The 25305-nt window shown below is 36.8% G+C and overlaps 1 protein-coding gene and 2 long non-coding RNA genes across 3 annotated transcripts in view; 1 reads left to right on the top strand and 2 right to left on the bottom strand.

Moving 5' to 3' along the window:
- The window catches only part of STT3B (STT3 oligosaccharyltransferase complex catalytic subunit B), a 48108-nt gene extending 24738 nt beyond the window's left edge, over positions 1 to 23370 (top strand). Inside the window, exons 5-16 of the mRNA XM_038173602.2 lie at positions 1802 to 1901; positions 5941 to 6039; positions 7725 to 7871; positions 9886 to 9934; positions 11460 to 11614; positions 13321 to 13532; positions 14313 to 14500; positions 14989 to 15160; positions 16975 to 17148; positions 18194 to 18307; positions 19407 to 19619; positions 21671 to 23370. Coding sequence (XP_038029530.1) covers positions 1802 to 1901; positions 5941 to 6039; positions 7725 to 7871; positions 9886 to 9934; positions 11460 to 11614; positions 13321 to 13532; positions 14313 to 14500; positions 14989 to 15160; positions 16975 to 17148; positions 18194 to 18307; positions 19407 to 19619; positions 21671 to 21751 — 1704 coding nt within the window. The 3' untranslated portion in view covers positions 21752 to 23370. The remainder of the gene's footprint in view (positions 1 to 1801; positions 1902 to 5940; positions 6040 to 7724; positions 7872 to 9885; positions 9935 to 11459; positions 11615 to 13320; positions 13533 to 14312; positions 14501 to 14988; positions 15161 to 16974; positions 17149 to 18193; positions 18308 to 19406; positions 19620 to 21670) is intronic.
- LOC140001577 (uncharacterized) lies at positions 1110 to 3166 on the bottom strand. The gene is made up of 3 exons (XR_011806924.1): positions 3037 to 3166; positions 2084 to 2144; positions 1110 to 1395 (listed from the first exon to the last, which is right to left on the bottom strand). It is a non-coding gene; the product is annotated as an uncharacterized lncRNA (long non-coding RNA).
- Positions 3900 to 24481, bottom strand: LOC119715697 (uncharacterized). The gene is made up of 6 exons (XR_005263041.2): positions 24280 to 24481; positions 18537 to 18633; positions 9336 to 9570; positions 8872 to 8986; positions 5475 to 5559; positions 3900 to 5215 (listed from the first exon to the last, which is right to left on the bottom strand). It is a non-coding gene; the product is annotated as an uncharacterized lncRNA (long non-coding RNA).
- Between the last annotated feature and the right edge of the window lie 824 nt (positions 24482 to 25305).

Raw genomic sequence — 25305 nt, 5'->3', positions numbered from 1 at the left:
ACTCATTGGGTTTCCTGAGAGATTTTGGTTGTTAAAACAGCAAGAAATAGCCCTATACGTGTCACCAAAGAGCATAGCTATCTCCTGTTAAGAGTACATTTATTTCCTCCCCTGTTTCTTTCCTCCCTCTCCTTCTTTCTGCTGAGTCAGTAAATAAGCAGCCACTTCCTCATACATAACATAGCTGTTTATGTTGCATCACAGCGAAGAGATCCTGTAGGTTTGGTACAGAACTGTGTGTAATACAAGGTCAGGCAAATAAGGTTTTGAATTGTTACGTTGACAGACCACAGGCTTTTATATCACGCCTATTGGCAAGATCCTCTAAAAATGTTGTTCAGAAATATGCAGATAATATGCACTTCTTTGTTCTTACAATTTTACTGCTAAAAAAATCACAGAATAGCAGGCTCTCCTCATCTTAGTCTGGTCTTAGTCTATCTCAATAATTAGAGAATAGGTGTTAATTAGAGATGCAAGTTTCTAGTCTATACAAACTGTCTGCTACCTGCATCATTCGAACCTTTACCTAAACATGACAACACCCTAATTACACATTTTTTCTCGTTCTGTTGTCTTGCCTGTCTTTGTATAATGTTTTCTCTCGGTAAATTAAATTGCCTATGTAGACCACGATAGTTCATGCCAGTAATTTGGGAAAAGAACAATGATAGTCTGAAATGGCTTTCTAGAAAATTAACAAGTTTTGGACTTGTTTCCAATTATTTTAATATATGAATCAGTTGCCCCCAGTTTTGAAATGCTGGGTTTTGTACTATTAGTATCAGAAAACAGTGTCTCTGCCATGGCCTTATTTTAGATTTTGTTCTGTAGAACATAGTCATTTGGGTTTCTTTCTGGATTCTAGGGCTTTAAAAATATCTATGTGAATCTAAGCCTTAAAGTACAATTAAAGTAGAAACCACATTAGCTGCTGCATTCTAAAAATGAAGATCTAGGATAGGCGTGGTGCGGATGGGAGAAGTCTAGACTGAATTTTGACAAGAGAACATGTGTTAAAACGTAGACTTCCTAGTCAACATGAGCCCTTCTAAATGTATTAGAAATGTGGTAACACATGGTAATGGTAGCTCATTAAATCTTTATCTAAACCAACAGTGAAGGACATAATGATAATACTGTAGTGTTTAAGTTGTAAATACCTCTTAGCAGCACTTCTCAAGTCATGCTGTTAGTACAGGCTCACAGCCTCCAAGATGATGTTGTGCATCATGCCACGGTGCTCAGCACTGTTCCCTGTGTATCTCCCTCCTTCCTTTTGTTTCTTTCCTCACTCTGCAACCTCCATTTGCTGCTCTGTTCAAGGAATTCTGCCATCAACAGTGTATACCTTGCTCTCTTTCTTCTCTCTGGCTGGAAATACTCTGCCTGTCCCTGCCAAAAAGCACAATGCATCATGCTAAAGCTGTATGTCAAAGGAAAACTTTGAATCCTAGATGGGAGTACTACTGTTGCCTTTTGCAGTGTCCTTCACCATGGGGAAAAGCCCCCATCATCACATTCTTGTCTGCCAGCCTGACTAGATTTGCTTGGGAGGAAGAGTGGAGCTGTAAGAAAGCCTTGAAAATCCACCAGTCCATTTCATAAGTCTTTGCTACTTTAACTTTACCACTTTCGAGGATTTTTTCTTTTTGGATAGTAACTGTTGAGAAAAAATCTGCTGGTATTACTTTTACTGGGGTTTGTGTTTTCTTGTCAGACCCTGGTAAATATCCAGCACTGGCTATCTGAAGAACTTGCAGATATTTTGAGACCTGATTTTCTATTCCATTTCTCGCAGGTCTCTGCATGGGGTGGCTATGTTTTCATCATCAACCTTATTCCACTGCATGTGTTTGTCCTCTTGCTGATGCAGAGATACAGCAGGAGGGTCTACATTGGTAAGTTGTGTTCTTTGAACAATCATTGTCAAATGCTGAATCATGAAATATGAAATTATAATGATGTCTTCTGTATTTGGTGGGAATGAGGTAATTGCATGTCAGATTGCATTTTATTAATTGGATTACTGATTGTAGTCAGTCACTGTCTACACCAGAGGGAATAGGAAGTTAAAACATACCATTCACATTTCCAAAATTTCAGATATGTTGCTGGTAATTCATTTTCTGCTTCATAGTGCACTAAAAAAAGGAAATAATTGGATGGTTAGGTATTTTTAGAATCCTTTTAGTATGTTTAATGTATATATATTGTGTGTGTCTGTTATAAAGAATAATGTTTCATCTTTGTCTTTTCCTAGTGCATTAAACAATTAGTTCTTAAAAGTTTTGTAGCAGTCGTTATGTAAATGTTACAGTGTGTTGTGACATATATAGGAAAAGACATGGGGAATTTTAAACAGCCATGTATGTTTTACATAACTTGGACTAAAAAGCAGCCTAAGAGTCTGTCTACTCCACGTGAGACCTTAAGATTTTATTGGGTTAATGGGTCAACCTTGCTTCCAATTTCAGGAATGTTTGGATAGTGATCTCGGGAGAATAAATTTTGAATTGATTTACCTGATATTTAAATACTCTGTCAACAGTTTACAGAGACTACTGGTTAGATCAGCTGGTCATAGTGTGGGTGTGTGAATGAAATAGTTAATAATCAATTCAGGTATTCTTAGATTTATTTATAAGTTAGATAGAACACTTTTGACTCCCTAATGTGAAACATTTACAAAAGATAGTTTGAGAACATCTCAAACATTGAGACATTTGAGAATATATAAATTGAAGTATAATATCAAAAGATATTTCATATTTAAATATATTTTTGTTAACCCACTTTAATACCATTTTTATATTTATTTTCATGCTTTTTTTTAGAGCCTGCTAGGGAAATTACTGTATTTACATTATGTATTTTAACCAATATGCTCCATAATATTTACTGAAGTTCAGTTTTAGTTGTCGTTGTTTTTTTAAACCACAATATAAGTATTTGTTTCTTGCTTCTTAGTTATTTATTTATATAATTCAGAATCTGAAATTATTTTTTACAAGGAAAAAAAAAATGTTTACCCACCTTTAATTTTTAATGTTACTGTTAGTTAACTTCATTAACTCCTTCTTCATAACTTCAGGGAAGAGTAATTTATCTTGTTTTGCTTTTAAAATTATTAAATTGAATATGTTCATTTTCCAATTTCTGTGAGTTAGACAAGAGAAAATGAAATCTAGTAATTACAAAATCCAGAAATGATGTGGTAATCAGAAACAATAAAGCATAAGTGTTCTCGCTTTTCCAGCTTTCAGTCTTTGATCTCATTGGGGGGGGGACAAATAGTACTGCCAGTTCATATGAACTAAAGATTTTGTCACATATTTGTTTTGCAAATAACTACAGTGTTTTGAGGTGTTATTGTCCTTCAGCTGAGGGAGATGCACTTAGGAGAGTTGTTGGAATGAAAATGTGATTGCTGCTTTGCTGTTTCATTGCAATTCCTGGCTTATTCTAAACTGCCCTGGGAAGCCTTACACACAGATGTCTGTAGAAGTTGCATCGGTGTGTGTGTTCTAGGTTTGTTTACCAGGATGTTTTTATAAACCAGGTAGGAATGTGCAGGCACTTCTGGGAAGAAATGGAAATGTGCTTCACTCCCAAACTATTCAGACAGTTTCAGATTCAGATGGGTTTACAAAAGCTCATTGCAGTAGGGAAAGCAAAGATATTTCGCAAAGACAATGCGGAATTGCTAGTGTGCGTGCAAAAAACTACCAATGTGCAGCTAATAGGTTACTTCTGGCAACCTATTGACAGCTGACAGTAGCTACTAAAATCTACATCCACTTTAGGAAAATAACCTCTTTATTCAGATGCAGGATTCGTTGATACTATCTTCCATTATTGTATGTATAGTCTTGTTTGCGCACTTTAGACTTGGCAATTTTCATTTCAATCTGAATCTATTGTTTTCCTGTACAATTCTTAAGTTCTGTATACTTTTAAAAATATAATAAAATTAAAAAAAAATCTTCCAGAATTTAAAACTTAATTAATTCATTCATTAATTCTTTGTCCTATGTGATGTATTTTACCATTTAAATAGTGAGCAGGCATATATTTTTTATCAACTACTTCAGAGTTCTAAAATTTCAGATGATTAGCTTTTATTTCTGGTGGTTATAATCCATTAATTGAAAATTTGTGATCAAATCCTTGATCATACTTGGGAGAAGTTTTCAGTAGGTTTTTCTCGTGTTTGTGCAGTATGCAGGAACTAAAATTGTGAAATGAGTTTATCCACAGAAGGTCAGATTTTTTTTTAGTTCTCGATCTCATCAAAGTTATGATCGTGAGTGGATTGCAGGACTTAGAATAAAGTTCTGGTTTTTACGTTCTGCTGTTTGCATAGTCTTTGCAAAGGAACATGGAAAGATTGTGATGATGTATCTATCACCTTCGTGTACTAACTTCCTTGAAAAATTGTATCAGCCTACCTGTTCATTTGATGCCAGGCAAGCATATGTGATAGCTGCTTGAAAGAAGTGGGAAGAAATAGATTAAAAAAAAGCGGACATATGAAGCATGCCAGTTGTAGGACTGGGTTTAAAAATGAGTCTTTACAATGATCTAACAAATGTGAAGCCTGGTGATTTATGCCAATCATTAGAATTCCACAGGATGGCAGTGTTGCAACAGTTTTATGGTACAATAAATGATTTATGTTGAAGTGAATTCTTCAAAAATTGAGTTTCCTGCAGCAAAAATGTGTTTCAGTGACATAAAGAGGCAATAGATGAGTAGGTAGGCCAGGCAGCAAAATACAGATGCTTGAAAGCACACACCAGCAAAGATGGCTGGAAATGGTTGGAAGCATCGCGACAGGGATTTTTTTGTGATTTTTGCAAAGCACATGGTATGCTGGGAGCATAACACACAGGTGCAACAAAAACAATACCACAGGTATATGATCTGGTTCCCAAACCTGTTCTCGTGGAGCTTAGTAAAGGATTGTATGGGTTCAAGGATCTCCTCAAAGGATTGAGGCCATAGCAAAGCCTGTGGTTTATGAATTGAAGGAGTTTTAAAAAAATAAAAATCTGGGAGGTGCATTGTTTGTGATTGTTACTGAGGGAAGAAAGCCTCATTTGGTTTTTAAGTTGGCTGGTTGCTTCAAAATGCAAGCAGATTTGTGGCTGTTCACAGTTGGTGTTTCTTCTATTCCCATCTCTCTCTCCCTGGAATATTTAGGACCAAAATCCTGTCAGGAGAAAATACATGAATATCACTTCATACATAATAATGATTCATGTTATTAATACTGTTGTGTTCTTGGCCTCCACTTTCTGGGGGGTTATGAGTCCCCATGGTTCATACACATCTATTAATACAGATGCTCAGTATTCATTTTTAATTGTGTTGCTTTTCAATTTCTTGCCATGCCTCTGTTCTTGCATTTAAAAAAGAACAAATATACATTTTGCTGTTTTTTTAAGTAAGTGCACTTTTAAATGTTTTACCTCTTTGAGGTCTGGTCCCTTTAATTTCTCCTCATACAGAAGCTTCTCTTTTTACTTATCTGGCATCTCTTCTTCCACCCATATTCTGCAAAAACAAGAGAAACAAATGAGAAAAGAGAACTATTTCTAAGCTAGAGTATCTTAGGTAGATGGTTCATTTTCCTACAAGGAAAAAAAAAAGTATAATTAGGAACAGCAGTACTTTGCTACTTCCTTTAAAATTGAATACAATTTTATTTTAACCTTATTCTAATCAAAGAAGGTGAAACAAGGTATTAGGATGGGCAAAATATTTTAAACAATACAGTTTTGTTTCATTGTCATTGATGTCTGAAGGTGGGGAATGGACTCTACTATGTGTTTGCTGTGTTTGAAATGCTATGGAATCTGGTTTTGAAATGTGCGTACTCATTTGTTTTACTTCTCACCTTTCTCTTTTGCCCTCTCCCCCCCTCTTTTTTTCTAGCATATAGCACTTTCTACATTGTGGGGTTAATATTATCGATGCAGATACCTTTTGTGGGGTTTCAGCCCATTAGAACAAGTGAACACATGGCAGCTGCAGGTAAGAAAACTCAGTGTGTGCTTCCAGACAGCATGTTCAACACAAGAAAACCTCAAACCCTTGCAGATCTGTTTCCGTGTGTTAGAAAGAGCCTTGTACTAACAAAACAAATTGTTAAAGAAAAAAAGGTACTGTTCAGTATCTGTAGGGAAGTTTTCTTTCCAATCAACACATTATCCTTCTATATATGAGCTAATGGAGGTAAAATGCCTCCATAACCATGGATCACTTACACATTCTGACAAGCAGTTACTTTACACATTGATAATCTCTACTGTTTTGCAATATAATGTTGCCTTCGAGCATTGTAAAATTGAAACATGGTTATTGGTAAACACGGTTTTTATTGAGCAATTTGTTTTTAGAGTTGATAATTTTGTCAAAGTGGGTTAGATACAAATGACATGCTATATATAGTAGGCTGATTTTAAATAACTGATTTTATTCTTTTTTGATTCTTTTTAAAGTAAGCTTATTCTCAGTAGCTGTTAAACATTCAGACATCTTGATTTCTTTACAACAGCAGTCTTTGCTAAGGCTGCTAGGCTGATGTTTATTTGGAGCATACACTGTTTTTCGTGATGTAACTTAACTTGTTAGACTCCTCTTTTTTAATTACGTATTGTCGCTTAAGAAAATGGATTTGGGACAGCAATATTAATAAAACTAAAGTTCACCAGAAAAAAATACTTCAAAAATATTTTTAATACGTTTGAGAGATTCTTTTATCATTCTGAATATAAGGGATGGTGTAAAGGTTATCAAGCCATAGTTTGCATCCTAAGAATTTTACAGTTATTTAGTGGACAGTTTGTGCTGTTCTCTAGAACTTTGAAACTAGTGAATTTCAACATCATGCATCACGATTTTATTCACAAATTGAAGAAATACAATACACTTGAGTTCTTGAGGGTTTTTTTCTTTCTGCCAGCTACCCAGCTAGTGATTTTTCAGTTTAGAGTGGATGAATCATTGGATTGATCTGATTATACACATTGAAATGAATAACAACAGAAAATGGTATTTAAGTTCTAGTTTAATATTAAACTTGGAAATGCCTTTTTGAGCGTATGGAATACTTACCTAGTGAATTCTGCTGTTTTGATGCTAGCTTTGTATAATTCTGTTGTCTGTATTCACAGACAATTCACAATATGTTTGGTTTATTTTTTTTTTTCTTTATTAAATCCCACTGTTTAGTTCAGCAGCTTAATTTCCACATACCTGTATTTCTATATTAGTCTTGGCTTTGTGTTGTTTGGGTTCTGCAACTCATTACTTAAGCTAGCCAAGAGCCGTATCTTATTTTTTCAAGATGTCTACGTATGTTAAACTGTGCTTTTGAGAAAATAAATGCAATCTAGTTTTCAGGTGATTCTCTCCCTTAACTCAGTTTATTTGGGAGCAAAGAGACAGTTGATGTTGGAGCTCTTGATATATAAATATATAATAAGCAAAGAATGTTTTGGAGAGTAGTTATTTTCTTTCAGTGACTCAGACTATCGTCCCTATGAAGTATTAAAGTCTATTTGTCAGAAAGTGATTTTATACTGGCTTTCAGATGTAATGTTATGTGTTAAACGTTTTTGTTTTTTTGTAATTCAAACATAGGTGAAGTATGCCAGTTGCTTTAATGATTGTTGCTTCTTTTGAGGATTTAAACAAAAACTTTTGTCTGTCTTCAGGTGTTTTTGCATTGCTGCAGGCCTATGCATTTCTGCAGTATTTGAGAGACAGATTAACAAAGCAAGAATTTCAGACATTGTTCTTCTTGGGTGTCTCCCTGGCTGCTGGTATTGTATTCCTGAGCGTCATCTACTTGACATACACAGGTAAATAAACATGAAAACAGTTTCTCTTAGGAGCAGGTAACTCAGGTGGCCAACATTTGGTTTAGTCTAAGTAGATGTTGGCAACCGCACAGCAAACCAATGACCATGTTGCTTTGTTTCTGTTTTTCTTTTCACACAAAAGGTCAGATTGGTATGAGGAACATAACAATAGCAAAAGCATATTATGAAGATAAGCACAGCTAATCTATTCTAAATAGCATTGATAGGTAAAGATGAGATAGGTTCAAGTATTTCAGAAAGTAACCACATTTCTGTATGACTGCAATTAATGTATGTCTATGAGTTCTCCTTCTGTGGTTCAGTTTCTGGTCTTCAAAGTAGTTCTACCCAGCCTCACAAAAACAAGTTTGCTTTTGCTTGGTTGCAGTCATCAGATGCCTAACAGCCATATTCTGATTCTATGACATACATCCTTGGTCATCCAGCACTATACTTCCTTCCTGATCTATTTTCATAGATAAATATGTCAGCCATGCCAAAACTGAATTCTGATGGGTGTAAATTGTGTGGTCTTAACATTACACCTCATATACTATTCTGTCATTCTGTTATTAAAAAAAAAAAAATCTGAGATTTAACTTGTTTTTATTTTAACTGAATTATTTCTTGTAATTCAGTTTAGCAGTGGATGTATAGATTCAGTGTAGATTTTTCTGGTATCAGTCGTTTAACGTTTTGGACTATTTAATTGCAGTTTTATTTTTGTTATTTATGGTACCGTTATTCCAAAAGAATATTTAACATCTATATTTGTCTGAAAGCCTTCTAAAACTTGATGGTTTGAAATTTGCTTTTCAGTACGTATGAGCAGGTCCTACTAATATTTCATGAAACTTTTTGGACTGCCATATTAAGACAAAATTTGGCTCCTAATTTCGATACATAGAAAAATATGTCTCCTGTTGCATTTCTTAGGAAGTGTTAATGTCAATTTCTGAAATTCACTGGTAGTATCACTGCTTCACCAGACAGAACAAACCTGGTTCCCTCAGCTTTTCCTGGTGTACTGTGTGATCTAGACCCCTGGCCATCTCACGGCACTCAGCTCCGTCTCTTATTTTCTTAATAATCCCTCCAGCAGCAGGGTGCAGCACCTGGAAGAAAGAGGTTAAAGTTCTGGATGGAAGTTCTGCCTGCCATAAGGCTTGTCAGTTATTCTCAATTTAGCACAATTCACTGTTTTGGCCTCTGTGATTTTTTTGTTTTACTAGCCAGCCACCAATGGGATACTAAGCCACCGAGTGCTATTTTGAGCTTGTCAGTACAGTCAATTTTCAGCACATCAAATTGTTGTTTGCCCAGCCCATTCTTCTTCAGCTTACAGATGAGAAATTAGGAAAATGTCTTAAAAGCATTTAATGATGTAATTCAGGATACTGTGCTTCACAGACTTTCTAGGGACTCAGGTTACTGGCCTGGAGTTCCCCGGATATTCCTTCTTACCTTTCCTAGAGGTGTAGCATTAGGCACTTCCAGGCAACAAGGGCCTTAGCACCCTGATCAAGGTCATGGGTAGTTACCACATCAGCCAATTCTTTCAGCACTCTCAAGAGAATCCCATCTGGTCTTGTGTTTTGGATACATCCAGAGATGACCATAACCAGCTAGTTCACATCTGCTAGCGTAGCCTCCTTACTTGTGCATGCAACTGGTTGGGAGTAAGCTTTGCGTCTGAAGCCTGAAGGGAAAAATACATCGTAGAGCATGAAACACAACATTTAAATGTCTAAACCAGGTATTAAAAAAAAGTCAAATGATACCATTTGTAAATATCAAAGTGAAGACTTACTGCATCATGCACAAAGGCTTAGATAATAAGTACAAGGATTCAACTTTTTCTTGTTTCAGCTTGTCTATATCTGTATGTAGAGAGAGCTGAAACAGTTGCAAGGCAAGTAGAAATTAAAGAAGAATCTTACGGATAATATATATAATATATATATATTGCAATAAAATATCTAAGCAGCAAAATTTTTCCCCTCCTCTTTTTCAGGTTATATTGCTCCTTGGAGTGGCAGATTTTATTCTTTGTGGGACACCGGGTAAGTAGGGATAAAGGATATAAGCATGAGCTATCAATAGAATTCTACTGAAAACTAATGTTTTTTTTTTGCTCTCCTCATTCTCAAATAGATTTAGTATTTAAGTCAAGGAGAATACGTGAGATTATGATCAGTTATGTAAAGAGAGCATGCGTAGTAACCGTTCCGTGATCTTTGCAACCATTTTACCTTCATCACTAATTTGTTTGCTAAATTTCTTGCTTCTTTGGAAGTCTTTGAGTATCTTAATCATATGTTTGTCTATACAAAACAGCAGTGCTTTTCAGCATAGAATAACCAAAAGTTGTATCAACACTTGAGGACACGCTTAAAAATTACTAAGAGCCTTAAACTTCTGCTGTTTTCATTGCACAACATTGCACGAAGTCACGAAGATGTTACACATGATCTTGCATGTTGCCTGTTTATTATTTTCATAAATCTGTTTTGTGTATACAGATGTCTACTCTGAACAATTTTGGTTTATTCATGTATGGTTTTGTGAATAACTCTTTTGCCTTAGTTAACATTTAAAAATCCAGCATTCAGTTTGTTAGCCAGACACTTAATGTAGAATATTTATCTGCAAAATACTTCGTTTTATTCAAGTGTTTAAGATGGATTTTAATTGGTAGATTTTTAAAAACAGGGATAGGAGAACTTCAGACCTTTCTAGTTCTTTTTTTCCCTCAGGCTCCTTAGTCCAGCTCATACAGGATTCTTTACCAACCCTGTAATAAATGTAGTAGAATAGGTGTCAGTAAGGAAGCCTCAAATTTATTTGAAGAACACATAGATGTTCCCTGCCTATAGAGGAAATGGCCTGCACTTACATATGGTGTGTATATGTGTGTATGTGTATATAAATATATATATGTATACACACACAAAGATTAAACTTTTGAGGGCTTGTCTACATTAGAAAGTCAGTATTGTGCTTAAAACACATCAGTGCAGTTCTGAATGAGGCCTAGATCTCAGTGAAGAAGGACATTTGTTTGATACCTCACTGTTTGGTCATACAACACCCCAGATGAAGCCTGTGTAAGCTGTCTTTTAATATAGTTTTGTCCTTGTCCGCACTCAGTGTCCAGCATGCTGTTTAGTTGACCTGTAATTCCAAGTGTAGACAAGGCCTGACTGCCAGCACCTGAGAGAACGTGGGGGCATCACTAACTGGCCTGGGATTTAATCCTTCAACTTGATGTGTTAGGCAAATGAAGGTGTTTTGTGCAGAGGAGAGCATCTGAAATACAATATTGAAATCCTAGGAAATTTTCTAGTGTGGATAACTGTCCCTACAAAATATAATGATGGTTTCCATAGCTGTATGTTTTCATTCTGGTGAATAAGACATGGGAATGTTTTTTGATGTAAAAGTTTCATCAGGTTTCTGCTAAATAGAGCATTTAACCTTTTGCATTGAAATGCTTCCTTTGAAATGAATTTCAGAACTCCTAATGTTTACAGGTGTTAATAACTTTCTCTCTTCAAAATAATTTGAACTGAATTTTTTTTAAAAAAGGTATGCGAAAATTCACATCCCGATCATTGCCTCTGTGTCTGAGCATCAGCCTACAACATGGGTTTCCTTCTTTTTTGATCTGCATATTCTCGTGTGTACTTTCCCAGCAGGGCTGTGGTTCTGTATCAAAAACATCAATGATGAAAGAGTCTTTGGTAAGAGAAAATATTTAAAAATCGTTTTGAAAACTCTTGTCTTCGACTTGATTCTATTTTGTTTGTTTGCTCCAAGCTGGTGTATGACATGTTCTAGAAAAGGTTTAAATATGATGTGTTTAAAGGTGAATGTTACAAGTTGCCTGCACCTAGCAGGATTTAAAACCATCCATAAAAAACTCAGTTCATACAGAGATTGGTGAATTGGTGATGGAGCCTTATCAAGAGAGGTGGGATTTGTCACTGTGGCTCTTAGAGGTACATGTTCTTCCATGCACTGATCTCAGAAGCCATGAGTGGGGGTACAGTTTCACAGCACAGCCAGGTGAACAGCTCGGTGCAGCAGAAAAGGGGAGATCCTTCCCCACACAGGCTGCAAAGCACCCAGTTCGTCCCTAGGTATTCTTCTGGCTCTCATCCCACCACAGATGATGATTCAAAATGAATTTTCTTTCCAGATTTTCAGCTAGTTTAGTGAGCTGGATCATTTGGTGTGGAGCAAGTGCTAGATAAGGTGCAAGCCTAAGCACAGGTATGGGGTCTCCTTGTGTCAGTGACAACAAATTTATTTGTATGAAGCTTTCCTTTGACAGCAGACTTCTAAGACTATGAGTGAGGCTTCTAAGGATGTGACTTGGAGTTGTAGCCCAAAAGGAGTGAAGATCACATGGTCTTGCACTTCTATGGCAACAGGAGGCTCTAGTCATATACAGCTGCCTCTTTAGATTACCCCATTGGCAACGGGAACATCGGTGTTAAATCCTCTGACTTTAGAGCATTTTATGCTCTTTTGCTTGCAGTAAAGACCAGTGCTGGGGAACCCCCTTCAGCCTCCTAGTGCTGCACCATCTATTTAAGTCAGCTTAAAGAGACCTATGAGTGAGAACGGAGAGCCATGCTACTTCACTACAAAGTGCAAAATATTTATGCAATGTAACCTGATAAACCAATCCCCTTTGATTTCCATAGCAAATCTTTCACAGAAGCTAGTTTGCAAACTAGCAATAACCACTATTACTTGAACAATAGATATTCCTAATGAATGCATGCAGGTTGTTGTTTGTTTTTTCCTCCTATGAAAAGTGTTGTGAATAATCCTGCTATCCTGAAAATCTTGGGGTTTTGTGGTGGTATTTTTTTTTTAATACTGTCCAGGATAACTTGCTTCAGAATAGGCTTCACAGTATCACCTTATGTCTGTATGTTGTTATAATGTAGACAAGCCCCCAATTTGTTCAGATATCTCTAATTTAAATTAAAATTTGGTACTTATATGAGATTCTAACACTAACTCTTTGTTTTTACAGATTTAATAACTTGTTGGGCCTAGGGCTATTTGGTCTTTCTAACCAAATGAAACTACCTATTATTCCCATACTATTTTTGGTGTGATATTAAATTTCACTAATAATGTATCTTCTGACGCATTATTAATGAATATGAAAGTGTGGTTGTGTTATTATTAATAGTCGTCAAGATGAATTTCAGGTAGGGGTTGAGGCTCAAAAGGCATAAGCATTAATTGAACTGTTATCTCCATAAACTAAAAAGCAATGCAATGCAAGATGCGTGTTCAAGTCTTTACAGACGCAGATGCTCAGCCCACTTCTAAAAACAGTTGTATGGTGAGCAGCATGTATGTGTGCAGTCACAGTGATTTTTACTTTCTAGATGTCATCAGTAGGTGTTTCTTTTCCCCTCTGCAGTTGCTCTGTATGCAATCAGTGCCGTTTACTTTGCCGGCGTGATGGTTCGTCTGATGCTCACTTTGACTCCAGTGGTCTGTATGCTGTCTGCAATTGCCTTCTCTAATGTCTTTGAGCGTTATTTGGGTGATGATATGAAGAGGGAAAATCCGCCAATAGAGGACAGCAGCGATGAGGATGACAAAAGGAACCCTGGCAACCTGTATGATAAGGTGAGGGGATGTTTAAAATTCCACTAAAGGTCTGAATTACTAGCATTGAAATACAGAATAAGCATTGAGGTTCTCCAGTAAGCTCTAAGTGATGTCCTGAAAGAAAATCACTGTCAGCATAGAAGTGGTTGGTTGTAGCTTATCAGTGATGAGCCTGTAACAAAAAGGAAGTCTATAGTGCTGACCCAGCTTGCCAGAGTGATGGCAGACAGCTGATTGCTCTCTTTAACTAGTTCTAGCAGTTCTGCATCACTGAATGTGTGTTTCCCTCTTGTATTTCCTCTAAGGTGAGGTGAAATTAAAGAATAATATATTATATAGAAAGGTATTTCTGTATCTAAACTCGTGTACTCTCCTGTTCCTGAAGAAAATTGTGTTAGCTATTCTTGTTTTTATTTTAGGCATTGTTACGTGAACTCTGACAATGCACGAGCCCTGGGTTTCTCCCTTTTCCTCACTATAAACATCTGTGTTCTGCTCTCTTCCATGCTGCCTTATAAATGGGCATCATCAGACTAAGCCAAATTAAATCATGCAGTAGCCCTCATGTAATAGATTTTTTTTCTCCTAAATGGATTATTGGGGAATAATCCATTTGTACAACTTGCTGGATTGTCAGAATATTCTTGTGCACACGTAGTTAATTTACTTTACAACTCGGTCTATTTTTATAGTATTCCACAGCAGTTATGAAGTGCATGTCGTGAAGAAAAAGGCATTTCGGTTCCGTTGCCATGGATGATTAAAGTTGCCCTAACAGCTATGTTTGTGTTTGTTTAGGCAGGCAAAGTGAGGAAACACGTATCCGAACAGGAAAAAACAGAAGAAGGATTGGGTCCCAATATCAAAAACATTGTTACTATGCTGATGCTGATGTTGTTGATGATGTTTGCGGTGCACTGTACCTGGGTGACAAGCAATGCATACTCCAGCCCTAGCGTTGTTCTCGCTTCCTATAACCATGATGGGTGAGTAAGGTCACAGGTTTGAAAAATAATTTAAGGGCAAATTTTTTTCTAGTTCCTTTGCGTTTGTAATCTGCTTTGCTGCCTTCTAATTATATTAAGGCAGAATTGTCACCTGAATAAAAATTAATACTCTACTTCTCAAAAATATATACAATTTAAGAAAATATTTAATGTGAACGTATGAAAGTAATCCTATCCAAATCTAATGAACGTGGTGATTTAAATTAAAAAAAAAAAAGTAATTGAGTCATAAAACCTGTTTATGGATATATGTTCAACTGGAAATGCATTTAGTCACATCTTTAAAAGCAGTTTCAGCTTCGGGCCATTCAGCTGTCAAACCTCTGAGTGCAAACTGGTGACAGAACCACTCAAAGGAAGATGAGCGCATAAGAAGATCTTAATTTGTGAGCCCAGATTTATCATGTTGCAGTCAATTTGTTGCCAGCATTTATATCGATGTGAATAAAATGAACTCTGTTTTCCAGCACTCGGAATATCCTGGATGACTTCAGGGAAGCCTACTACTGGCTGAGACAAAACACAGACGAGCACGCCAGGGTAATGTCATGGTGGGACTATGGTTATCAGATAGCAGGGATGGCCAACCGCACAACGCTGGTTGATAACAACACCTGGAACAACAGCCACATTGCTCTGGTAAGGGGGGCAGCTTTCTGCGGAAGCACAGAAACATTTACATTTCAGTCAAGCATGAAATTGTAAATGTCAGTTGATAGATAGTATGGTATTAAAAAAAATCCCATGGAGAGGGAAACAGGTGGAAGGAGCAGGGCTGTTTTGGCATCTCCTAGAACTCCGTTATAAAGATTGGTTTGGGGCTAGAGGGGATTGATTCTCTTGTTGGGTTCTCCATTTTGTTTTCTGGGAGTCTCCAGAACTTCACTTCTGTTTCTCTTCTTTTCTTTGTGGGAGGATAGATAGCACCGAGTCATGTAACCAGTCCCCCCATGCTTAGTACAAGACCAGCACGATCCAAATATAGATCGTTTCAGTTCAGCAGTGCCTTTGCTGACTGGATTTTGAATGGCACTATGAAAAGTGACCAGATTAAATGAATTTTTAGGTGTCTTGAGAATTTGAGAAAGTTTGAGTAGCAATGTAAGTGTTGTAGACTGGATGTGATTGTCCCCTCAAATATGCAGGTAGATAAAACATCTAACTTGTAATTTCTTTCATTCAACTCAGATAGCTCTGTGTTGTTGTCTACTCTATGGATAGCTCTATTTTGCTGTTGTCAGTGTCTGTAGTGCAGATGTTAGATATAAACCAGCCAGTCCCAGTAGGGCAAGGCCTATCAGGTGAATAGAGAGACCGTATTCAGGTGAATAGAGACACCTGCATTTCATAAGCACAGTAACCATGCAGGCTACAGCAGCTAGTAATAATGGTTTTTAATAAAGAATTCTCTCCAGTACGGCTGCTGCCACTGTTAGCTTCCATTTCTGAAGAACGGGAAACGAGCAGTGAGTGTGTTTTGTGGCAAATATCTGAACTTTTGTTCTGAACGAGGCACTGCCCTGAAATATTTGCCAGCTGACTTCGTCCTGCACAAGAATAGAAATCTGACGAATAACTTCACATCGATTAGGCCAATGGCCAAGAAATTGAGGTTCTCTATCTTTTTGACAGATTGCAGCATAAGCTTAGTATTTTCTAATTAAGTTCTTGAGTTAACTGAATGTTACCAGTTTGGATGCAAAATTATTTATGTTGTAGTTACGGTCTCCTACTGCAGTGAGACATTATTATACTTTAAGAAATTCAATGGCAAACAGAACTACGAAACTGATGCCAGTTCCTGACCTAAGTGAATTCTTAGCGTGGAAAATGACCATTTTGGAAGAGGTTTTAGATGCAGCTTTAAAAAGATTTTCAAGGCCAAAACATTGGTTTGCCAATGTATGCTTTTAACTCAAGCATAGCTCTATTCAGATGTTTTCTCTGTATAAACTTTCCCTAAGTTCAACACCGCTGAGTACAATGCAGCGTGGCTGAATTACTGAAGGAGAGATCAATGAAAGGGAAAAGAAAAATTGGGGTGAAGGGGAGGAATAAATCAATAATATTTCAAATAATTTATTCATTTTAGACTGTGTCTAAAGCTTTGAAAATAATTTGTAATTAAGTGTTTTCTGCCATACTGACTTTTTGGCAATACAGCTGTGACTTGAAAAATTTGTAGCTGCCACAAAAGAAAAATGATTGTTGTTAGGTTTTACACAGCTCATTTCAACAGGCAGCACTTCTCATATGGAGGAGAAAATATTTCTATTTAGGTTGGGCTTTGGGATTTCCAAATCAAAGCAATGGGTTTTCTTTACCTAGAATGAAAATTTGGGGTCTGCTCAGTAAATATGTATTCTTGGACTTTGATTTTGCAGGCTGTTGATCTGAGAATCTGTGCAATGGGCTCCTATGCAGACACTTAAGCTCTTTTTGCTATGATACAGGTGGGGAAGGCGATGTCCTCAAATGAATCGGCAGCATACGAGATCATGAGAAGCCTGGATGTGGATTATGTTTTGATTATTTTTGGTGGTGTGATTGGCTACTCTGGTGATGATATTAATAAGTTCTTGTGGATGGTGAGAATAGCAGAGGGGGAGCATCCCAAAGATATTCGAGTAAGTGGAAAACTTCACAGGAACACTGAAGTGTTCTTGGCTACATGTTATTTCTGTGTTTCCATCTCTAGTTGTTTTTTTAAACTTTATGTACATTGTTGCCTTTCTGGTAGTACTCATAACAGTGGAGGGAAATCTCCATTTGTCACAATTTCATTTGAAAAACATGCTGGAGGTTGTTTTTGGACAAGAATAACACTGCAGAGGCCTGTAACCCAGTTTTTATGGCTTTGAAAGACCAATAACCTCAAAAGTCTTTCACCTTTTTGCATGATACTAAAAGCACAGGATATCTTTTGTAAGTCCTCTGTGTGTCTCACTAGGCACTGTCGTATTATTAAAAAAAAAAAAAAAGTAGGATCATTCAGAACATTTAAACAGCTGGTATTACAGATTTCTTTAGCTTCTCTCCTACTATTACAGAGTTTGAACTGTTAATATTTACTTACACAGAGTTTAAGTAAGTTATTAGAATATCTCAGAGATATGTAAAGACTACTACAGATTTTTGCAAAGCTAACAAAAACTCCTAGATAATTAGTGCTGGCTTAAGGAAGTAGCATGCATGAATAGTTTCATCTTGTACTAGACATAAGAACAGCAGAAAATTTTTGTTTTGACACTGCACGTACAAAATATCCAGTGACAGTGTGTACTTACAATGCAGGGCTTTTCACGTTTCTAAAAAAGAATTTTGGTAGATGTCTAACTTTCACATTTTCAGATTAGTTTTCCAGTAACTGCTTACTGTAAAGTGACAAAATTTGTAGCAAGACTGTAAAGGGGATTTAGGAAAGTTGTTCCATGCAGTTTGGGGTTACAATCAGGTAGTTTGAAACTAGTTTTACCTTTAATGAGCATCATAGCTTTCTGTTTTAAGACTGGCTTGAATCAGCTTTTAAATTGTAGATGTCAATTTAGATTTTTTTTGTAAAAATATTTTGTTGTTGTGTTTTCTTTTTGTTTTGTGAGAAGGGAATGAGAAATGACCTTAAATATGGGTTTAGTTTCTCTCATCTCTTTTTATCTTCTTTTATTTTTATAGGAAAGTGATTACTTCACTCCTCAGGGAGAATTCCGGGTAGACAAGGCAGGTTCTCCAACTTTACTGAACTGCCTCATGTATAAAATGTCCTATTACAGATTTGGAGAGATGCAGGTTAGTGCAAAATCTTCAACTGAATCGTAATTAAAATGTCAAAAAACAAATGCTATTTTGATGCATTTTCCATCTTTTAGATTGAGCATTGCTTGTAGTAGCAGAATCAGAGGTAAGAGTCTGCTTTACCACTTACAACACCTGCACGTGTTCCACTGCATACAGCCTCTAGACAAAAGCACTCGTGCTGCTAACCAAGCCTTGTACTTAGCTTTTTGCTGTCCTTTACCTTGCTTCCGATGGGTGTCTTAACTCCATTATGCAGTGCACTCACTAAAGCTTTAGCTCTTCTGCTTTGTTGTTATGAAAGCCAAACGTAAAACTCCCTACAACATAAGGGAAACAGTTAATTGTCAGAAACCACCTGATATAGTATCTGTCAGAAACTACCTGATTCCTGTCCAAGTCACATCAGTGTATTAAGCAACACTACACTGTATAATAAGGGCAGGGTATAATTCTCTGAGAGAGTTGTCAGTCCCCTTTGGGATCATCAAACACGTACATAGCTAAATCTGCCTCGTTTGCATTTTTTTTTCTTTTCCCATTCTTCCCTCCACCACCACCCCTTGCCCCAAGGGCTAATCATTTTGATATGTTAGCAAAAGAATCCTTTATTCAGCTAAAACTTTGAGCTTAATTGATCTTATTCTTAACACAGGGATCAAATTTAACTGATAAGCCTGATATGAAACTATTTTAGATTGTACAGAAAATGTGAAATTGCAAACTGTGGTGGTATAAAAGATCGGCAAGTACATGAGCAGCTGTGGTAAAAAGCTACCATAGGCTGTTGTACCTTGGGTTTTTGCTTGAATAGTTTTATCTCTGAATGTAGAAGTGGTATTTCTGTTCAGACACTAAGTGCTCTCTTCTGCATCGTCTGTAGGAATGAGACTTTTTTATCTTTCTCAATTGTAAAAATAAAAAAAAAATAACTACAAGAGTTTTCTGTGTAGTAATAACCAGCGTAAGGGAAGTGTCGTCCTTTGACTAGCCCAGAGGAAATTGTTGTCATATGGTATGAAGTACAATAGTTTGCAGTGATGCATGTTTTGGGTTATATCTTCAACTAATATGCAATCTTTAATCTTTACAGCTGGACTTTCGGACACCTCCAGGATTTGATCGTACACGAAATGCTGAGATTGGAAACAAGGACATTAAATTTAAACATCTGGAGGAAGCCTTTACCTCAGAGCACTGGCTTGTTAGAATATACAAGGTGAAACAACTAGACAACAGGGAGACATTGGATCATAAACTTAGAGTAACCAACATTGTACCGAAACAGAAGTATTTGTCAAAGAAGGTGGGTTCCCAGTGAAGTATTTCAAAGGGGTCAGGAAATGGCAGTTTGTTTTTAACAGTGCATCACGTAGCTGGTGAATTATGTATTTCCACTAGCCAGAATGTTACGGATACTGTTCATGTTAGTGTCCAATATCAGACCTGCCTGCTGGTAATAATTGTTAATTTACTGTCTGCTTAACTTACGAGCATGTAAAGACACAAGGCTAGATATTTTTTTAGGCAGAATGCTAACTGGAAATAGAGTGTGTCACTGGCTGTTACAACTCCTAAGTCTTCATGTAACTGGAAGTATAATCTCTAAAGTACATCCATTCATGTTTCAGTAACTATGGCTCACTAAGTAAAAAATGTGGAAGTTGCTTTCTGACTTTGTTTGAAAGTAGTGATGCCTAGAAGTTTAAAAATGGTACTTTTGTATGAAATAAATTAAATATGATTCTTTTGTTGATGGAATTTAGTGTCTGGCTGCTTCCTGTTTGAAGTCCTCTTAATGTTTTTAACAGCGTTAGTTGTGGTGTGGTTTTTCAGCCTAGTAAGAAAGATTTGTTATCAGGGATGTTTGGGAGAATCTTAGCAGCCCTGTCCTTCACAAAACCTGATTTCTATCTATACTAACATATGTTGCAAAGGGAATTCCAGAATCCTGTCAGAAACAAACACGTAACAAACTAATTTAGTACAGCCAGTAATCTTACGCTGCGTGTCATAGAACTACAAATAGGGAATGTTAGAGGGGACTCCTAATGGTAAAAGTTGCTTGCTTGTTGCAAGCTCATAAAATTTAAGGTATTTGGGAGTTGCCAACAGAGCTAGACTTGCCTTAAAGAGAAATCAGAAGTTTTACTACGCCTATCATACATACACAGTATAACTTCTGATCTTAAATACAGCCTTGCTTTATCTCTTACCAACGATAGATGCACTGACCACAGTTAAGCTGTGGATGTTTCAGTTCTGTCTAAAGACAGGATAAACACTGACGCTAATTCTGATCCATAGCCAACTCTTGTAGTACCAACCAGCTCTGCTTCCCATTAAGAAATCAGAGGACCAGCAAAGAGCGTGGGGCTAATGGCTAAACTCAGATTTCTTAAGTATGTGCTGAGGGCTCCATAGTAGCCACAGGTTTTCAACAGTTGCTTCCTTACTGGAAATCCAGTCCATCTCGAATCACTCTTCCCTGTGAAGGGTGACATTGCTCAAACTCAGAGAAATAACACAGTCTGAGTATTGTGTATTAGTTTGTGTCTCACTTTAAAATATTATATTATTATTTTTTAGTAAAAAGGGGGAAAAAAAGTCATATTTAACTGACATATCAGAGCCTGCTGGTAGACGCAGCAAATTGCAGCAGGTGTGGGAGCTGCCTGCTCTCTTGACTTGTGGCAGACACTACCATTCTGCCTGTCAGGAACTAACTGTATTTATGTAACTTTGAATTTAGTATTAGTGAAGACTAACATTAACACTTTCCCCCATTAACACCTTTTAAATAAAAAAAAAAAAAAAAGAGGAATCTAAAATCCACTGATTTTAGACAAGGGCAGAAAGAGCTAACTAACCTACAGCCAGCAGAGGACTAAAGACTAAACTGTGACTATTCAATTTCTCTTACTTCTTGAAAAATACTGTTTTAAGCAAATATTACTGTCTAGCTCGCTAACTTCTAAAGAGAATCAAACAGTGCAAAAAGATATAAGAAGGGATTTCCAAACAAAACTAATGCTATCACTTCTGCTCTTTGGCCTACTTGAGCTTTATCTTGTTGGTTAATTATTAATTCTGCCTCAGCACAAGCTTTGAAAATAAATCTACATATCTGGTATATGGGGCTTGAAACAGTACAGCCTGTACGAAAGCAAATGTTGGGCATGAATTAACAATCCCAACTTTAAAAATAATAAATGGATAATACCTAGTTGAGGATTTACCCGTTAAGCTCTTTAAAAATAAATCTAAAGAAAGATCAGGCATTGCAATGCACAGTAGTAAAAACGCGGTCAAGACTAAATCATTAACTAATACATTGTATTCTGTTTTTCTTTTTAGACCTCCAAAAGGAAGCGTGGCTACATTAAGAATAAACTAATTTTAAAGAAAGGCAAGAGACCCAACAGGAAGACAGTTTAAATACACTGTTCTGATCGCTAATACGAAGCAGTTGTCCTTGAGATAACCAGTCTTTGCCTTTAGCTCGAGTCATGTTTCACAGCAACATGAGGGTACAGAACCATCATTGGTCCAGATTATTGTACAAAATTTTTCAGGCAATGTCTGATTAAAAATATTGGCTTATTGAGAACAGCTGTTTTAGATTTGTAATGTGAAGCAAGACAGAGCTGCTATACAAGTCTAGCAGCATTTTTTTTATTGGTACATATTATCCTTCAAATCTGTTGAGAATTTGGACTGACTGCACCAAAGAACCCTGTAATTTGGTCCTTGGCACATGCATACTTGTCAATCTTTTTTGGAAAACACTGTTCAGCTGAATAGCAGCAGTATGTTAACTGGAATGGTCAAATCTAAAATGACTTGTTTTCAGCAATTAAGAGGAAATAGAGCTGTCTTTGGAATTAAACGTTCAGAATAAGTTACTCCCGCTATTACTTTGCTATGGTTTCTTTAAATGTCCTTTTACTCTTGCTGCAGGCTGGTTTTGATCTGGAGTGTAAGAAGCAAAGCTGCAGTTTCCACAGGAGCTGACAGGACATATCAATTGGGTGACAGCTCAGATGGGACAAGCTGCTTTTGTTTCATACGTGATTGCAGTATTGCTGCCTTACACTATCACTTCATAAGGTAGACAAGGCAAATCTTGCACATTGTAGATACAAGGGCTAAATTTGTATCCTGAAAGATCTGAAATGACAGTAATGAATGCTACAGTAATGTATAACTGAGCACCATACAGTGGCTGGTGCTTCAGAACAGAAATTAAACTATTTTAGGTAAATGTTTACATTGATAAAACAAGTATAGCCTATTTAAGGAAAAAAAAAAAAAAGGTTGACAGGTATACAAAACCCCTTTTCTGTGGCTATCAGTAGTAGAGGGTTTGCAAACCTCTTCCCCCTCTCACTGCCTTCTCTTGTGAGGGTAAAAAAGTTTTTTTCTGGAAATCTATTTCTCTGCATTTTTATTTAGAGTGCTTAAATCAATTGAAGAAATTCCTGCTATAGCGCTATTTGCTTTGTCTGTCTTTTATACTGTTTTTTTTTTGTTTTGTTTTTTTTAAGGAAAAAAGTGGTGAAAACTGTCAGATTAAATGCACTAAGATAATATAAATGGAGACTGAACATGTTCACTTTCCAGCTATAGGAAAACTTTATACAGACTTGAAATTTTTCTTTTAATAAAATGAAAGAAAGGGTTTTGCAGTTTGTTTTCCTGCCACAGGTTGTAACTTTTTATAGAAACAAAACTTACATCAATAATTTGATGTAAAATGCAGAATAGTATGTACCTTTCATGAAGAAAATGTAAATTTACAGTGTTCTTATGAGAATGTTACTGCTGACTTCTTTCCCAAGGTGTAGAATATTTTTTTTGATTTATGAACTCATTTTTGACTTCAGTGGTTTATACAGACCAATACTACAGCTGCAACATTTTCACAAAGGTAATTAAATCTGGATTTCTGGCCCCTTGTCATTTGGAGATTTCATTTTATTTTGTTGCTTTAAAGCTCAATGCAGACCAGTTGTTGACTGTAGGGGAAAATAAAGTTAATTCAAGTTTTGTGTTAAGGGTGTCGTGTCAGTTTTGTTGTGATTCACTCAGTAACATAGTACTTACAGTCCTAGCAATGAATTAAGGCATTCAAACTCTAAAGTTGCTGACCTCATGAAATTGCTGCAATGAAGCCACAGCAGCTACTTAATAAATCTAAGCTGGAAGGATGTTATATGAAATATAGGACCCCTGCTGTGATGAAATCCAAGGTGGCTGTACGTAGTTTCAGGGAACACAAGCTTCAGCAAATGCTGCTAGCATCTAGGGAAGTTTAAGCTGCTGTAGTTTCTTGCTTCTTCCAAGGAAATGTACATCCTGTCTCCTCAACAGCAGTAGAAATAAGCAAACACTTGAAAGAACATCCTAAAGTCAGCTGAATAGATGCTGCTGGTTTATTTAGCAATAAAAAAAAAAGTACCAGTACCTTTCCCTCCTTAAAGGTTTTTACAGTTCTGTCAAAATACATTTCCTATTTTAGAAATTTCCTATTTCTGTAATAGAGCAGAAATAATACTAATTTTATAGCATTTTTTTAAAGCAATAAGAAGGTAACTACAGGAGTCCTAGCCAGCCTGGGCCCAAATCTGACTGTTACTTACCTGAATGGTCTTAAATCTAATTTGATTTCAAGTTTTTTTGCTACTGGTCTGCATTTAAATGAAAAGTTGCAAGTTGCTTTGGCATCATTAATACAGCCACTTAAAAATAAATGACCAAAAGAAAAAAAAAAAAAAAAAAACAGCAGGCATGGTATGGCCTTCCTTGGTGCCTCACCTGCACGCAGCATCAGTGCCTGCTTCACCACTTGCATCGTAGAAGTACTCAGCTGCAGTAACCTGTAGCTCATCACGCTACAAGAGCTGAACCATCCTTGTACCAGCAAAGGAAAATTCACAAGCATCTGGCGTCATTGCCCAACCTACCTTCCATTCTTGGCTGTTTCCTTAGTTATAGGCCATCCTTCTGGTGTTCTACTGAGTCAAAGGTTGCAGATTTTGGAGCATAATTGCGACAGTATAGTAAAAAGCTGAAGAAAAAAAAATATTTGAGCCAGGCTCAGACCTTCAGTTGTTAAAAAACTAAGCCTGCAGTCGCTAATAGCAAGTACTGCTGAAGTTCTGTAGCTCTTAGTCATTACACCTGAAAGCAACGAAGGCACCGGTACTAGTGGCTAGCCCAGAAGAAATTATTTTGAGTTGCGGAAGTAATTCCAAAACGGGGAGCCAGCAGTTAAACGTCAACACACTCGAAAAAATATTTCACTGCTTTGACACAGCCCTCTGTTTGTATCCTACCGTGAATAAAATTATCCCACCATGAGTAAAAACTGAAATTAAATCCTATTTGGTTGTGACTAAAACCGTCAGCGACAATGTAGTTAAACCAAATGTGTACACTGCTCCGAGCCGCGGCCCCGCAGCAATGCCGTGACGGGCAAGGAACGCAGCTTTTCTTGTTTCACTGACAGCCAATGTTTGCTGTTTTGCGTTAAAGCGAAGAGTTCTGGCGTGATACTTTCCAACGATGTGGGTGAATGTTTAAAATAAACCAGACCTGTGTTATCCAACGCTCGAAAAATGCAGACCAGGAAGGGTGAAGCATGTTTTTCCCCATGCAAGTGTCCAATAAGGCAGTCATTTAGAGTTGTATTTTAAAAGGTACCTGATTGAGAATTAGTTTAAATGAAGTTATTTTCAGAATCGAGGGAACATCCTACCCTGTTTCCTTTATGTGACAAAGTAAGGAACACCTTCCCCAGGCTTTCCAAAAGCCACCCAGCCCCATTATCCTGCCACCGTGCTGTCCAACTTAAAACCTATAAGGTGTCTGACAGTATTAACAGAGAGCTAAAAATAAAAACAACAATAAATAAATAAAACATGCCCTGAGCATTGTACTGTGCTCCCAGACCTGAGAATACATGATAGCAGTTAACTTCTTTTTCAATG

This window comes from Anas platyrhynchos, chromosome 2 (assembly GCF_047663525.1).
Source record: "Anas platyrhynchos isolate ZD024472 breed Pekin duck chromosome 2, IASCAAS_PekinDuck_T2T, whole genome shotgun sequence".
NCBI lineage: Eukaryota > Metazoa > Chordata > Aves > Anseriformes > Anatidae > Anas > Anas platyrhynchos.
This window is presented reverse-complemented; position numbering and strand designations above follow the sequence as displayed.